The sequence below is a fragment of the Ammospiza caudacuta genome, chromosome 3 (assembly GCF_027887145.1).
Source record: "Ammospiza caudacuta isolate bAmmCau1 chromosome 3, bAmmCau1.pri, whole genome shotgun sequence".
NCBI classification, from domain to species: Eukaryota; Metazoa; Chordata; class Aves; order Passeriformes; family Passerellidae; genus Ammospiza; species Ammospiza caudacuta.
Genome location: NC_080595.1, coordinates 29,681,313 through 29,696,284, shown reverse-complemented (window position 1 = coordinate 29,696,284; position 14,972 = coordinate 29,681,313). Strand labels below are relative to the sequence as shown.

General features: G+C 40.5%; 2 protein-coding genes across 6 annotated transcripts in view; one reads left to right on the top strand and one right to left on the bottom strand.

The window, feature by feature from the left end:
• CAMKMT (calmodulin-lysine N-methyltransferase) overlaps positions 1 to 5,704 on the bottom strand; it is a 211,724-nt gene extending 206,020 nt beyond the window's left edge. The window contains exons 1-2 of the mRNA XM_058802337.1: positions 5,601 to 5,704; positions 52 to 218 (exon numbers count right to left, since the gene is read on the bottom strand). Coding sequence (XP_058658320.1) covers positions 52 to 218; positions 5,601 to 5,699 — 266 coding nt within the window. The 5' untranslated portion in view covers positions 5,700 to 5,704. The remainder of the gene's footprint in view (positions 1 to 51; positions 219 to 5,600) is intronic.
• A 565-nt stretch (positions 5,705 to 6,269) lies between these two features.
• PREPL (prolyl endopeptidase like) overlaps positions 6,270 to 14,972 on the top strand; it is a 26,276-nt gene continuing 17,573 nt past the window's right edge. For 3 of the 5 annotated variants that reach the window (XM_058800860.1, XM_058800858.1, XM_058800856.1), the window contains exons 1-6: positions 6,270 to 6,943; positions 8,366 to 8,566; positions 9,069 to 9,135; positions 9,792 to 9,995; positions 12,033 to 12,156; positions 14,484 to 14,700. In XM_058800860.1, coding sequence (XP_058656843.1) covers positions 6,725 to 6,943; positions 8,366 to 8,566; positions 9,069 to 9,135; positions 9,792 to 9,995; positions 12,033 to 12,156; positions 14,484 to 14,700 — 1,032 coding nt within the window. In that variant the 5' untranslated portion in view covers positions 6,270 to 6,724. The remainder of the gene's footprint in view (positions 6,944 to 8,365; positions 8,567 to 9,068; positions 9,136 to 9,791; positions 9,996 to 12,032; positions 12,157 to 14,483; positions 14,701 to 14,972) is intronic. The other 2 variants (XM_058800859.1, XM_058800857.1) reach the window with 1 other exon arrangement.

Genomic DNA, 14,972 nt, shown 5'->3' with positions numbered 1-14,972 from the left:
TTATATTTGAAAACCATTCAAGATCTTACTTAAAATTTAAATTGTGGTTACCTTAAGGAGACACTGTACTTGGGATAAAAGATGCTTCTATACTGAACCCAGGTCCCAGTTTCCTCTTCTGTACTCTGGTCTTCTATTGAAAAGAGATTGAATGATGCAAACCTTCTGACAGACACTTGTTGGAGATGCACATCTTTCAAGTGCTTTTTCCTCAGAACCTTTGAAATTAAGAACAAATTAAATATCAACAATAAAACAAGAAAAGAACAAACCCATGCCTTTTTGAGTGAAGAGGAAAACCATAATGGACATGCTATCAGCTAGTAGTTATGAATAACAAAGCCAGGCCTGAACAAAATACAGTGGTATTGATGGCAGGAGTCAAGAGAATGAGTTATGAATTATGTCTCAATAACTAAAGCAAATGTACTGTATTCAGAAGTACACAAAGTTGCTTTTTTAACTCAAGCTCCAGCAAACCCACGCAAAAATTCAAGGGCCAAACTGGGTTCTTCCCATCCTCTCATTTTACCAAATTTCACAGCCCAAGCCATGCCCTCCCCAAGCAATTTCTGTGCCACTCACTGTCCCTATAGAGGGGGAAAAGGTCAACAACAAATGTATCTTTTGTAGAATTAAAATGACAAACCCAAAACATGATTTTCAGGTGCCAGAGTGCTGTGTGTTCCCCTGATAGACTCCTTCCTAGCCTAGAAATCTTCTGCTGCACACTTGCAGAGATGCTGCCAAAGTTCCCTAAGTGGAAAAAATTGCTTCCTATCCCAGGCCCCAGACTTTCAGACACCACAACTCTATATTCTCCAACCAGACCCCCACAAGGGGACTGACACATGAGCCAGACTTCAGGTGAGCCCCAAAACACTCTGAGAGCACCAAGTTCAGTGCTATGAGACTGAGGAATTCAAGGCAGTGACAGAGACAGAATGGCATCTGCATTTCTTAAATGATTCAAACACTTGTTCAGGAGAGTGAAAACGTGGGCTCTCTGTGCTGCCTAGTCTGCTGCACTCAGCCATCTTCAGGGAGTGAGGCATCAACCCCTCTGTGCAGGAGAACCCAGCACTCAGCTGCTTGAGCTGTGCAATTGCTCAGAAGACAGCCAGCACTTCCCTGACAGACAAAAAGATTTATTTCTAAGGGCAGTGATGTGGAAGGAAAAGTGTCCTAGATTTAACTTCTTTCTCCTAACATTGGAGAGAGTACATAAATAATTGCCATTGCATTTTTAAAATTAAGGTGCATATGCAGTCCCCAGTAATGGATTAAAAACAAAAAAACAAAAAAAAAAAAAAAAAAACAAAAAAAAAACAAACAAACAAGCAAACAAAAAAAACCAGAGCAGAAAATAAACTCATGCCTATAAATTAATAGGGGTACAAGGAAGAGCTCCATTGAGTAGGACAGCAATTTACAGGTTTTTGTCACCTAGAGATAAGTCAAATGAGAAACAGCTCTCCAGAATTATGAAACTTGAAAGCTTTGCATACAAGATGTGTACAAAAAAAATAATGGGTCAGTGATTTTTTTTGCTGTACACAACCTGTGTTAACATGCTCTAACTGAAAATGTACTCCCATTTAAAAGCCTTACAGTTTGGGGCCATGACATTATTTTGCAGGATATTTGGAAGTACTACATATGTGAGCAGAGCAATTGTATTTGCTACACTTTTGGTACTTAACAGCAGGTCTGAGACATCAGGCTTACTGCTTTTGGAGCTATTTTCATTGGCAGGTAGGTCTCATCCTATGAGAGGCATTTTTCATGAAGTATTAAAAATGTCTGGGTGCTGTCCACACTACCTTGTAACACGTGAGAAAAATACACACATGAATGAAAAATGCAAAAATATCAAAGCAGAAAATTAAAAGACCAGCAAAATTAAGATCTTCATGTAATAGCTGTGTGCCTGAAAACAAAATGGACTATCTTGACAACTAAAGAAAACCAGCAAGACCTAATTTTCAGAAAAGTATGTTGTTTGGGGACTTCTTTAAAGAAATAGCAAGCCATTACTAAAAGGAAAAAAAATACAGTGGCAACAACACTTTCCTATTTTCAGTTTTTGTTGTACAGAGACACCTTATAGCCACTCTGTAAAATTTAATTTCATTCTCTGGGTTAGCAGAAAATCTCATGAGCATTTGAATACTCAAAAGAACATTTTTCCCACAGACTCAAACAAAAATCAAGTAGTCTAATATCTGAAAATTACAACAGCAGGTCAAATATTTTAAAACCCTACATATAACTGAGAAAATAGTACAGATGGAGAATATGATACATCATTTATATCTAGCTCTGTACTTTTTACATATGGATCAAAGGGGGTTTTTTCTAAAGTCTATTCCTAAAAGGACCACAGTTGTGTTAAATAGGGTACAAAGATAAATTGCTGCTATAGAATAACCCACTGATAAAAACAAAAGGTGACAAACCTATCTTAACTCATCACCAAAAATGTTCTACAAAGATTCTGGTAAAATATTACCACAGATCATAATTCCAATGCCCTTGGTTTAATCACAGTATTAGTACCATGTTTAGGACTTCCTATAAAACCTAAAACTGGTTGATATCTCTTAAAAAAAAACTCACTAGAAAAGAATCTCCCACAAACAACATGGAGAAAGGCAGTCACCTGAATTTCACTGTACTTATACATCCTCGTGTTAGGCCTAGTTGCACTAAGAGCCAAATTCAGTAACAGCTTATGGTCTACAAACCTCTGCCAGTTCTCTGGCAGTGACTGCAACATGGTATTTGTACATGCAAGAAAGTTTCTACACAATCAACTACAACACAACCTGTAACTGCACTCTTAAATATCATCCATAGGACTATAGTATTTATTTTTACAAATAATTTTTTTACCAAATTGTTTTATCCAATTGTAAACACTTTACAAACTCAAGACTAACAAAAACATGGAAAAAAGATCTGAAGCACAGGCACCCTTCACAGAGAGAAGAGCAGGAAGAGATGAAAATTAGTTTTAGAAATGCTTCTGTTCAGGAAAAAAAGTGTCACTGACCTGTCCTCACTTTAGCTTTTATTTTTCAATTCTGGAAGTTAAAGTACATTAGCAGGTGACAACACACTCTCAGGCACGTGTTGTGGCTCTTGGGGATGGCCCTGTGCAGGGCCAGGAGCTGAACTTGATGATCCTTGTGCCTCCTTTCCTGCTCAGCATAATCCGTGATTCTGAGACTTGTGTGAGAACAGCAAGAGGAAGGTAACAGGCAGGATAAATAAAAAAGCTTACAAATTTCATGAAACTTTCTCTAGGGAGGAAATGTACATATGGGGAGGAACCTAAAGCGTGCCTATTGCTCTAACTTCCCTGCTGAAAACTACTGACTGGATAATGCCTTCAGCCACAGAAACTGGCAGAGCTCAAAACACAGCTTAGAGAACTTATCCAGTCATTTACAAATGCACAGTAAATGGGTAACTTCCCTTAGCATTTTTTAAATGCAAAAAATACTTTTCTTGATTCTGACAGACTAAGTTTAAAAATATTGTCAAACTTCAAACTCAGTGCATACATAAAACATTTCATTGATAAAGAGCACACAGGTAATTATGCAAACCCCTGCTTCTTTATGCCAGCTTCATAGGATACCTCATAAAAGGGCTTTTTTTTCTTAATTAAATCAGCGAGCATGCACTCAAGCATCCTTACCATAGTAAATCAATTTGTGTGTGCATTGAATGAAAGCAAATTCAAGATATAAACACGCCACAGAACTGATTTCACATAAGGCGTTATTATAAGCAGTATGAAAAGTGCTTTTAAAAGCACTGTAAGAAACACTTTGACAGTGCTCCTTTAAAAATGGATTTAAAGGGAGGTTGATACCTTCTTCCAATCCATAGATAGATCTGAGCACCACTGTAGCAAAGAGCACAGAACTGATTTTTACTTCAGATGTACCAGTAAGATTAAATTGATCCTTGCTCATTGTACCATATAAAAATCAACAGAAAAGCTAAAGAACATGGAAAAACCAAGAGAATCTGCAGAGGTAAAGGTCACAGATACATGTAGTTTGAGAAAAAAAGAGAAGCCTTCTCCCCAAATACCTACATGCACTCTTCCACAACCCCACTCTATTGTTATGAAAAGCTCCTTATGATTTTAAGAGACAGGAATATGCCAAAGGCAGTATATGTTGAGAAGAAATAACAGCTAGTACAGCCACAGAGTCCAGCTTATATAGCAGAAACCTACAAAGACAAACCTGATACTCCTACCAGTAACTTTGACATTTCCTGCTTTGGAGTATAATAAAACAGAAGTTGGTCCTGTTGAACAGGACTGGCAAATTTTGAAACCAAAAGCACACACGAAGTGCAATATCGATGTCCCCGGGCCTCCCATCGTGACCCAGCAGCAGCCAGGTGCCCCTTCCAACCCGGCTGCCACCACTGACTGAGTGCCACCCCTCTGCCCTCTCAGGGACAGCTGTCCACAGGCGGCTCCAGATGTCCTCTGAAAGGACAGAAACAAACACTCAAGTGAGGGCTGTCAATTTCACATCCCATAACAAAAACAGCCAATGAAACTGACTAGAATTTTTAAGCCTTTAGCCTACACTCGTCTGAAGAGGAATCCTTTCCGACCTTGCACTGCTCTGAAAGGGTCTAAAACAATGTGGAGGGCTGCAGCTGAGGAGCTGCTGTTTACCACAGCACAGGTGTCACCACTTGATCCTTCTTCCTCCTCACCTTCCTGCAGGCACAGCCCCTCAGCAAAATGCAGCTTTCACTGCCAGGCGAGCAGCGTCTCGCCCCAGCTCCCCACCAAAGGCAGTCTGGGGGAGCAAAGAGCAGGAATGAGGTGTCAGCCACAACAACCAGCCCCAGTGGCATCGATGGAAGGTGTCAAACTACGGCCTGAAAATCCCAAGGTGGCCTCAGGGGTGAGGGTGCTGGTCCTCCTCCCTTAACACGGGCCATGGACAGTTTTGGGGATCTACTGAAGGCACACTTTAGAATCATAAAATCACAGAACAAGCTGAGTTGGAAAGGACCCATCAGGATCATCGAATCCAACTCCTGGCCCTGCACAGGACACTGCAAGAGTCACACTGTGCGCCTCACAGCATTGTCCAAACTCTATCAGGCTTCAATCCTATCAGGCTTGCTAGACACCACTTCCCTGGGGAGCCTGTTCCAGTGCCTAGCCATCCTCTGGATGAAAAACCTTATTCTAACATCCCACCTAAACCTCTCTTGTACAACTTCAGGCCATTCCCTTAAGTCCTGTCACCGGTCACGAAAGTGAAGTGATCGGTGCCTGCCCCTCCGCTTCCCCTCTTTTTAGAGAGGGTTGGGTGCATATACATATATATACATATTTTTATTATCATATTTTCCAAGGAGAGTGCTGCAAGCCCCTTTACATGGCCCGCCATAGTATAGCTCGCAATACTCCTATAGGGGTGCAGGACCTGCCGCACCGCCGCCAGGGCACAGCCGGGCCCGAGGGAACAGGGCGAGCCCCGCGCTCCCCTCAGGCTGCGCCGCCGCCCTCCCGCCCGCCATGCCGCCCCCCGCCCGCGGGCTCCCCCTACCTGTCCGAGCAGCCGCCAGCGGGCTCGGGCCGCTGCCGCGCCGCTCGCCCCGCACCTGCCCGCGGCGGGGCGGCGCGGGGAGCCGGTAGCCTCGGCCATGCGGCGGCGGGAGCGCCGGGAGCTGGCGCGGCGGGAGAGAGGGAGGGAGGGAGCGGTGCCTTGGGCGGCGGGGCCGAGCCGCTGAGCATCCAGCGGCTGCGGGACCGGCCGGGCTAGGGATGGAGCGGGAGGAGGGGCGCGGCCATCTTTGCTAAGGGCAGCGCCGGAGCGACTCTCGGCGGCCGAGGAAGCGCGCTGCTCTTCAGGCCCTGCACGGCGTGGGTGCGCCGCAAGACAAGTCGCCCGTGGCCACCGCGCCCGGGGACGGGACTGGGTGTGGCACGGCGGCCACCCGGGAAAGCCGCCCCAGGGAGCGTGCCCGCCCCGCCGTGGCTCCGCGTCCCGGCGCTGACATCAGCGGCGCTGCTGAAGCGCCCTGCCGCCATCTTAGTGACGGGCAGCGCCCCCGGGAGCGCTGCCGCCTGCCCGGCCGGCCTCTGATCCCGGGCAGCCCGGCTCGGCAGGAGCGGGAGCGGCGGCAGCGCCACGGCGAGTCCTTGCGCGGGCCGCGGGCGGGCGGGCGGAGCGGCAGTGCCGGCGGGGAGGGGGGCCGTGCCGGGTCCGGCCGGACACGGGGGGCCCGTCCCCTGCAGTGCTCCTGCGAACGGGATTCGGCTGCCGCTGCCTCGGGAGAGAGCGTGGGTTTGGTGTTACATGATGGGGAACTGAGGGGGTACGACTTCTCCAGACTTTCCCAGTGTTCTGTCCTTCAGCGTTTGGACGTGCGCCGTTGCAGCTCCCCTTCCCCTCATAGTTTCATTGGAGTTAAACTTTGGGCCGCCCGGAATGTTCAGGTTAAAATGTGGGCGCCAGTTGTTAACAGACAAAGTTTTACTTATTCTCGTTTGATTTACCTAGTGAATCAGTTACATTTCTTTGGAAGAGGAAGTTTACGCTATGTCTATTTCCTCTGTATGTATGTATATTTACACCTGCTGTTTATGTATATTTCACACGCACAGTGTAAATGATCGGCAGTTCGGGATGTTCAGAAATTTCACGAATGTTTCAGAATTTTTCACGAAATGAGGGCTAGGATGTGCTGTGCTGGACTGCGGAATCTTCTCCAAGGGCTGAGCTTCGGTGCCAAGTACTACTCCAAGCATAACCCTCCTCAAACAGTGTGTCTTTTCAGTAAAATTGCTCCAAAAAAGTGCCACATCCTGGGCTGTTCTAAAAGCACATGCACCCACAGGACTGCACCACCTGGAAGCATCCTGCCGTGCAGATTCTTTTCCTGCAAGGTATGCTGTTAAATACAGACCTAATACCAACAACCACCTTGGCATATCTGATAAGGGATCCAGTCATACTTTTTACATGTTGAAGAAATATATATTTCCCACAGGATTTAAGCAGAGGAATAAAGTCCAGGATATCAGTTACATTCAAGGGCATGTACCATTGTTCAGCTTTCCTATGCTGTTTTGACATAAAGCTGCACTTTCGTTGATTTTCCTGCTATTGTAATTTTGAAAAAATTGGTATCTTCCAGACTTAGGTAAAGTGTCAGGAGAAAACTGCAAGGAGAGATCAGCTAGTGTAGAAGCAAAGTGTCCAAACTGATTATAGCAGATTGTGACCTGTCTCAAAAAACACTTGACTTTCTTGTGCTGACCAGTAAGGTCATGGTTTCCATCATATTAAAATAGAACACTCTCAGCTCTCAGCAATTATATGTTTTATGTTCATAGGGAGTTTGGTTACTGAAGTAGATGGTTTCCCTTCAGAGTCAACTTGGAACATTCACATTTGGTTCTTACATGTTTCTGAAGACAAACTAGGAACAAACCAACGTTCCTTAATGGAAAGTGGGGACAGGATATGAAGCACAGGCTGCTTTTTAAGCTTAGACACATTCAAATCATACATTGAATGTTATAAAATGCTACTTTGTGTGATCTGTGCAGTATTAGGTAGTGTAATACAAGTTGTGAAGCTTACTACTTGATCAAGTGAGATTTCACAGCATGCAAGAGGAAGTAACATTGTTCTAGCAGTTTTAACACACTTGTAACATTTTTTACAATAGAGGACAGCTTGGTTGGCAGTGAGGTAGCAGTAATCATCTCACATTTCATGGAAAACCAAATCCTTAAACTTATTCCTGATAAAATTCTTGTGGAGCCCATATCAGTTCACTTCATTCTGCACCTTATGAACATTTATATTAACACTTCTGAGAAGGTGGAGCAGGAACCTGAATGAGCTGCTGGGACTCTAAGGTACAGGGACAGAGGTGTAGGCACTGTTGTCTAGTAAAGGAAACAAGAAATTACATTCAAAAGACAGGACATTATGAAAGAAAGCTGTGAAGAAGGAAAAGTAATAGAATTCCATATAAAGTAAAACCTAGTTCTAGAACAGGAACAAACATAATTACTTATAATCAATTAAGAGCATATATTAATAGTACCCTAAATTTTGGAGAGAAGACCTCAATGTGTTGAGTAAAACACGTTTCACAGTGCCTCCCCAAAGATCAGGAAGAGTTAAAATAAAACACATACCAACTACTGTTTGTTGGTTTTTTTTTTTACTGTCATATACTTTTGTAATAACACAAAGGTGATTTTGGGCTTGTGGCTCAGGGGATACCACCTCAGTGTATTCAGATTGGTGTGCAGAGTGCTGGCTTGTAGCCACTGTTGTCTTTCCTTACTTAGCAGGAAGGAACAAAAGTCCTTTCCAAAAAGAAGCAAAATACATCCATGGTAACTTCAGAACTTTTGCACAAGAACCTTCTGAAATCAGAGCAAAAAAACTGGAATAACATTTCACCGAGATACAAAACTATGACAAAGAGGATCAAAGAAAAACTGGAAGAATTGCACAACATGTATAGACTCAATTCAAGAAGCCCAAGGGTAAGTGGCAAACAATACAAACATTTCCCATCACTGAATACAATAAAAGACAGTGAAGCTGTTCCTGCTATAAAATGCTGGTTTACTCATTTTTTTTACAGTAGAAATTTTGAATATTTTAGTAGTTGTGCATAGCAACAGTTTGTGTTTAGAACAGCTTATACTTGTTATGACAATGAATTTACCTTAATTTCTCCCTAGGCAAAAGCAAGTAAAGATAAAATAATCATCTGACTTTTGGATAATGAATACACAACATTGTAAGATGCAAGAGCAGTTGCAGGTGATCTGAGCCTTTTGTGAAATTTAGAGCAGGTAGAGGTAGTTAAGTACCCTAACTGAAAAAAACCTTTCTGATGTGTGCAATTCCTTCTTCAGTATGGAATATATGTTCTGTCATTTGTTACATTTGTTACACTTCTGCTGTACAGAAAAATTACAATATAGGGATTCAAAGGAAATAGTATGCTGGACTTGAAATATTTTTCTTTGTATTGAACAGATCAGGTTTGGAGAAAATGTGTACTTTGAAGAGAATGGCTGCATATTTCTTGCAAAAACAGATGATGGTAAGGGATTTCTCTTCCTAATATGGAAGGATTCTTTAAAAAAGTATACATGTATCACTTAGTGTTCTTTTCTTGCATTAATGCTTAACTTGTCTGTTTCTTAACTAAAAATACTTTTATACAATTCTGTACTAGAGTCATAATTTTAGAATCCTGCATCTGAAAATGTGAGGTAAAGGGAGTTAGAGAATAGTATATATTGATACTAAGGCAAGTTGCTGGAGAGGAAAGAGATAAAACACTTCTTTGCAGAGCCCTAACTTAATATTTTGAAGAAAGGAAAAGAACATCCATGCTTTTTTATTTCTGAGAGGGGATGAAAGAATTTTAAATTTTATTTATTAAAAACAACCACCGTTTAGCTATCTGAGCTTTAAAATTCAATAGGCTTAGCAGAAACCAAGATCTACACTTTTGAAATATTTTTAGTAGTAACTACAGTACTTTTTTCCTTTGAACTGTAATTTTTTGTTTATTTTTACAAAGTGCATTTGCAAATATCTTGCAAGACAGGTATTTGTTGTTGATAAATTCCAGTAGAATGTTTGTGAATATTAGAGACAGATTTGTTAAATACAGACATTAAAAATCACCATTCATTTTGACAGTGTTTTAACTACAGGATTTTTTGCTATCTCTTTTTCCCTATGTAATAGGTGAGGGAAATGCTAAGATTTTATTCAGTATTGAAGATCTTGGCTTTTCTGATGCCTTTATTCAACGGATCAGAATTTCACCAGGTCAGAGATACATGGCCATCAGCTTAAAAAGTGAAAATTCTGAAGAGGCAACCTGCATTATTATGAAACTTGGTAATCTTCCTGTAGTGGAAAAAGTAATTCCAAGTGTATTTAGCTTTGGTAAGTCATTTATGAATATCCTGTGGATCACACAAGCTTTCAGCACAACATCTTTTTTTAGTTTAAAGATAATAATTTTTTTTTTTTATATGAAGGCAACATTTAATCCTTATAAATGTTGCATTTTTTCTTATGGTTTCTTTAATGCTGCATGATTACAGGTTGTCTGATATGGATGAAAGGGACTGCTTCCTGGATACAAGTTGTCCTTCATTGCAAAAGCATTTATACACATTACAACAGTCATAATTTTTCCCATTAAATCCAATATGCTATATTCAAAATATAGTCATGTGACAGTTTGTCATGTAAAGATGGTTTTGAGGGATGTTCTAGTTGGTAAACCCTTGCAGCTACAACTGAAGTCACTGGTAGCTGAAGACAGCTTTGTTTGAAAAGTGTGGAAGTACTACTTACCAGTGAGTATTGGCTGGAATTTCAACTGGAATCCACAATGTGGGTCACACTGCAGAGGCCAGAGAAGTCAGCCAGGCCTTGAATCAATTCCTTCAGAATAGGTTACAGAGCTTTACATTGCTGTTAAAAGAAGCAGAGGTAAATGGAAGTGAATGGGAAAACATTCTTTTTTTATAGTCTAATAAAGAATATAGCAAAAAGAGTATAATAGTATGTATACAGTGTTCCACATCTTGTACTTTGGATTATATTGCTAGATGTCATCAAGTATATCTAGTGCAGTAAGCAATTTGCCTGGGCAGAGCAAAAAAAAAAAATTTCATGTTAAACTTCCTTGTTAAAAAAAATGAGGAGTAGCAAGAATTTAGTGCTGTGTTTCCACACTGAAGATTATAATACCTGTTGAAAAATAAACATGCAAATTTGCCAATGACATTTTACAATATACTTGGTTTGAACATCTACCTAGGTTGATCCAGAAGAATCAGTACAGTTAAGAGACCAACATCCTGTTGCCTAGATAGGTGTGACAGATAATAAGAGTTCAAAAGATGACTCTCAGAATGGTAAATTCTGTAAAAGGTAAAGGTAAAGGTAAGGCTAGGTGTGTAAAAGTAACCTGTAAAGGTAAGTCAGATGTTAGTGAGGTACAGCAGTAGTGCAATGAAGCAAAGAGGTGCCTCAATCATGAGCAAAAGAATTAGGTCTTAAAACCATTTGCAAAGTTTATGGGCTTGTATTAAGTGATATAAAATAGCAGGGAGACAGACAGAAGCTCCTGAAAATTTACACCTTGATTTTTTTATAAGCTAGACTATAGAAATGTCTAGACTTGCCCTCCAAAGGCTTGTCTTCATAGTGAGTCCTCAGCCACCTGTGCACTTTGGAGCCACATTGCTGTTCAGAAAGCAAAATGTTTGTGTTATTTGGTGTTATGAATTCCTCGGGGTTTGTACTGAAAATCAGTATTTATGCATAAGACAGCAGCTTTTAAAAGCACGTGTGTTAAACATCATTCTGTTGGCCGCAGGAGCAGCAGAAATGTGGCTGGATCCGGCAGAATAACTTCAGAATAACAAGGGCCCTGTATTTATGCCTTTCTATGTTGGTGAACACATACACAAGCTTAGAAAAGTGGAGAATTTTTATCTCAGCAGTACCCATGGGGCACAAGCATCATCTCTTTTCTCTAAATGGCTTGTGTGCAGTCACATGCAGCAGTGCAGAGCTTATGATGTCTTTATTGTCTTGCTGACTCCATGTAAACCAGTTTTTCTCTGCTGTTTTAAACAGCCACGTTTCCTATTTTCCTGTTACCTCCAGAACCCACACAGAGTCAACAGTTCCCTATTACTGGGCTCTGCAACATTGACCTCGGCTTTTTTTTGCTTTTTTTTCAATGCATTATGAGATTCTTGTTCTGTGGAATTCAGAGAAAATATGGAAAAACCTTTTGGCTCTTACCTCAGTCCCCACAGGATGAAGAAGTGCTGTCCTCAGTTCCATGCCACCTGTAACCCACCTTTTGCAGCACTGGGTCCAGTGTCCGTGGAAGTCCCATCTTCTCTCAGTAATATCATCTTCTCTCTGAATTTGATATGCATTTTTCTTTTTTTCCAGAATGGGCTGCAAATGATGTTCTGTATTACACAGTTCAGAAGAACCTTAAATGCCAGAATGTATTCATGACCACTTTCACTTACCAGAAACATACTAAGTTAGTTTATACAGAACAAGATGCAAGGTAATACATACCTAAAATATAACAAGTCCTTTACATATTTTAGAGTATTTTATATGTAAAATATAGCTGGTTTGGAAAACAAAGTGTTCTATATTATATTTCAAATAGTAAAATGCATTTTTGTGTTCTACAGTCAGTAGTGCCTTATACAGCCTGAGAATGTGCTCTGTTCTCCTTTTGATATGTGATCAACAGAGATTAAACTTTCCTCTCTTACCTCATGAGTTCAGCTGAGTTTATAAATGTCAAGGTCACTCTCAGGTCAGGGTGTCCTTTAATGAATGTGTGACAGTTTCATACAGGGTAAATCAGACTGTGGATTTCATTTTGTTTTCTCTGCTATTGATGTCTGATACATCTTTTAAAAAAAATACATAAGTTCAGGCTAATCCTTGCTCTGGGTAATGGATGAGCAAAATCATTACAACATTCCAAGAGACAGAACTATTGTTGACTGAATACCCTCTCAATAACCTTTCTTTAAGCAGTGGTTTAGGAAGACAGGAAGGCTCTTTGCTAAACTGAGCACAGAACTAGCTTTTCAGCATTGTAGCACATGGTATATTTATACAGCATTGCATAAATATTTGTGATTATTCTTAAGTTACATATTCAGTAAAAAAATGCCTATTATACTTTCATCAGAAAAAAAAGAAAACAAAAAATCTGCAATGGAGATGGAATAAATAAGATCTTTTTTTTCCCAGCTGCATTTGATGCATCGTTTTGGAAAATCAAGTTGCACTGACCTGGCACTTCCCCACAGGGAAACTGTTGGCATAATTCTGAAGGTCACAGTCATTACAGTAGATCTACTAGAAACTTACTCTAAAGGTTCATGTGCTATTGCAGCTCATAGCTGAACTCCTTCATCGGAGATGGCAAGACATTCTTTTGTATTGCCATTGAGCACTTCTGTTCTGTATCTCACCAGCTCTTCTAGTTGCAATCAAACCTTTTTTTAGAAGCTGAAATTTTCCTTTTTTTTTTTTTTTTTAAAGCTACAAAGATTTAAAAAAAAGTAATATCAAGGTCATAATCCTTGGGGAGAAGTGTAATATGCATTTCAGCTCAACCCTCTTAGAGGCAGGATCAGCAGAGCTGAACTCTTGGAATCTCTGCTGAATGCAGTGCCACATTCTTGCCAATTTATGGGTATTAGACAGGCAGGAGGCTGATTTTTCTTGCAGACTTTAGCTCTCCCCCTCTGCGCCTGTCCTAAAGATGTCAAGAGGGTGCAATGAGAAAAAACAATAGTACCAAAAAAATTTGAGATCCTCCACCTGCAAATAATTAAAGGCACTGAAAATACTATCTAAAGCATCCTTTTCTTCACCAGTCAAATACTCTGAATCCTAGAGAGATCATCATTGCAGCCATTCATGTGATCTGTGTGATGCAGATTATGGTACTCAACCCTACATTTTCTTGATGGAATCTGGATCTTGGTGTTGGACAGTTTTGTATTTAGAGACATCCAATCTAAAGGGTTCAAAATGGCAAAGAGACTGTTCTGATCCAAGATGTCACATTCCAGTTAATTCAGATGACTCACAGAAATTTGAATCTGAATTTCACCCTGAACTTTTCTACTATTAGCATCCAGGCACTGTTTATCACTGCTTTCTGTTTCTAGATTTCAGACAGATTTAAATCCAGTATGTAGTTTCTAGTTTCTTAGTTCCAAAACCAGTGCCTAGTTTTATATCACTCCAACATTGTCCATCTTGCCTCATATAAGCCTCTGTGCTTTTTTTCTTTCTAAACAGTACTTTTTGTCTTATTTGCTTCAGACAGTTAGGTCAGTAGCACATAGACATTTTATGAATTTATTTTTTAATAGCTCTTACTTTTGTTATTGCTGTTCCCACATGATGTCATTTATTATTTTAACTATCCATTACTACTTTTTAAATTTTAAATAGGGTTACAAGTTCAATAAAAAGATCTGCATTTTGATTGAATTTTAAAGCCTGTATGCATAAACGAGCTTCTAGTCTAGCTCAATGATACAAAAACCTGGATTTAGTTGGACAACAACTAAATTGCTTTCCTTGCAGATTTCAGGTTTCACACACAAGATTGAAGGGTTTTAAATCCCAGGGTAAATGCAGCAGAAGTGGGTCTGGGAGCCAAGTAGCCTGAAATTTCTCCAATCTGCTTACAGAAATGTTTTTTCTTACCTTGAAAGACATTAATCAAGAGAACAAGAATCTCTTCATGAAAGACATTACCTTGAAGATGGAAGCCTACGATTCTGAAACAACTGATGTATTTTAAAATACTGATAACATTTTCTTTCTTTTTTTTTCAATGATTCCCTACAGATTCTTTGTAGACCTTTATTGCACAAAAGACAGGCGTTTTCTCACTATCAACAGCAACAGCAAGACAACCTCAGAAGTTTGGCTGGTTGACTGCAGACATCCCTTTGAGTCACCTGCTCTTGTACAAGCACGAACCACGGGGCTCATGTACCACGTTGAGCACAGGAAGGACCAGTTGTACATTCTTACTACATATGGAGAACCTGCAGAATATAAGGCAATTTTGACTGATAATTGCATTCATAGGATTAATTTAGATGTCTATTGCAGGTCATATAGAAATAGTAAGGTTGGCTTTTAATTCTGTTCATCCCAGCTTACTGAAATAAATTAAGAGAGAGAGCTGCATGGATTAAAAAGACTGATAGTGCTGCATGGAGTGTCACCTGTAGGGGGCCAGTTTTATCCTAACTCCTTTGACAGCCTCAAGAAATGACTGTGCTTCAACAGTCTTTACCCCTGTACCAAAATTTAAGTTGGTGATCTCAG